This window comes from Gaeumannomyces tritici, assembly GCF_000145635.1.
Source record: "Gaeumannomyces tritici R3-111a-1 unplaced genomic scaffold supercont2.298, whole genome shotgun sequence".
NCBI lineage: Eukaryota > Fungi > Ascomycota > Sordariomycetes > Magnaporthales > Magnaporthaceae > Gaeumannomyces > Gaeumannomyces tritici.
Window position 1 is genome coordinate 1 of NW_008804842.1, and position 780 is coordinate 780.

General features: G+C 55.9%; 1 protein-coding gene across 1 annotated transcript; it reads left to right on the plus strand.

The window, feature by feature from the left end:
* Nucleotides 1–25: 25 nt before the first annotated feature.
* GGTG_14358 (hypothetical protein) lies at nt 26–573 on the plus strand (the record flags this gene model as incomplete). The annotated part of the gene is made up of 2 exons (XM_009232285.1): nt 26–160; nt 263–573. Coding segments are annotated over 2 exons (264 nt in total), but the record flags the coding sequence as incomplete, so codon positions are not given.
* Between the last annotated feature and the right edge of the window lie 207 nt (nt 574–780).

Here is a 780-nt window from a genome sequence, read left to right on the forward strand (position 1 = left end):
GTGTCTCCGACTCAGTCCAAGTCAGGCCGTGGTTAAGCTGCTGCTCGGCACAGGCAAGGTCGACGTCGATAGCAGGAACGGGTACGGGCAAACGCCGCTATCAAATGCCGCGGAAAAGGGGCACGAAGCCGTGGTTAAGCTGCTGCTCGGCACAGGCAAGGTCGACGTCGATAGCAGGAACGGGTGCGGGGAGACGCCGCTGTTAAGGGCCGCGGAAAAAGGGCACGAGGCCGTGGTTAAGCTGCTGCTTGGCACAGGCAAGGTCGACGTCGATAGCAAGGACAACTACGGGCAAACGCCGCTGTCAAGGGCCGCGGGGGGCGGGCACGAGGCCGTAGTCAAGCTGCTGTCGAAGGATGGGGACGGACTCATTGCGAAGCTTCTCAAATAATGACTTTACCACCTCCCCACCCACCACCTATTACATGCCCTTACTTATATACCTAAAGCGTGGCAAATAGATGGCCAAGAATATGAAAGAACGTTGCTAAGCCAATGTTTGTTAGATGACGACAGCTCCGTGTGGCAATATCACTGCCCAGGTGTGATGTGCTGAAAGGGAGCACGTGACTAACACGTGCACCACTTGTAGCAGTATCGTGCGTCATAGGGCTGGGAACATCCTTTGCGTACGGTTATCGGATGTATCTTTGTGGTACGTTGACGAAGGTCGCCCAGTTTTGGAGGAGGGCTGGCTGCACTCCGCACTGGTGCATGGACTTGTTGCCTGCCTGGATTTAACCATGTGCCGCATGAGGAGGCTCGAATATTAGGGTGCTT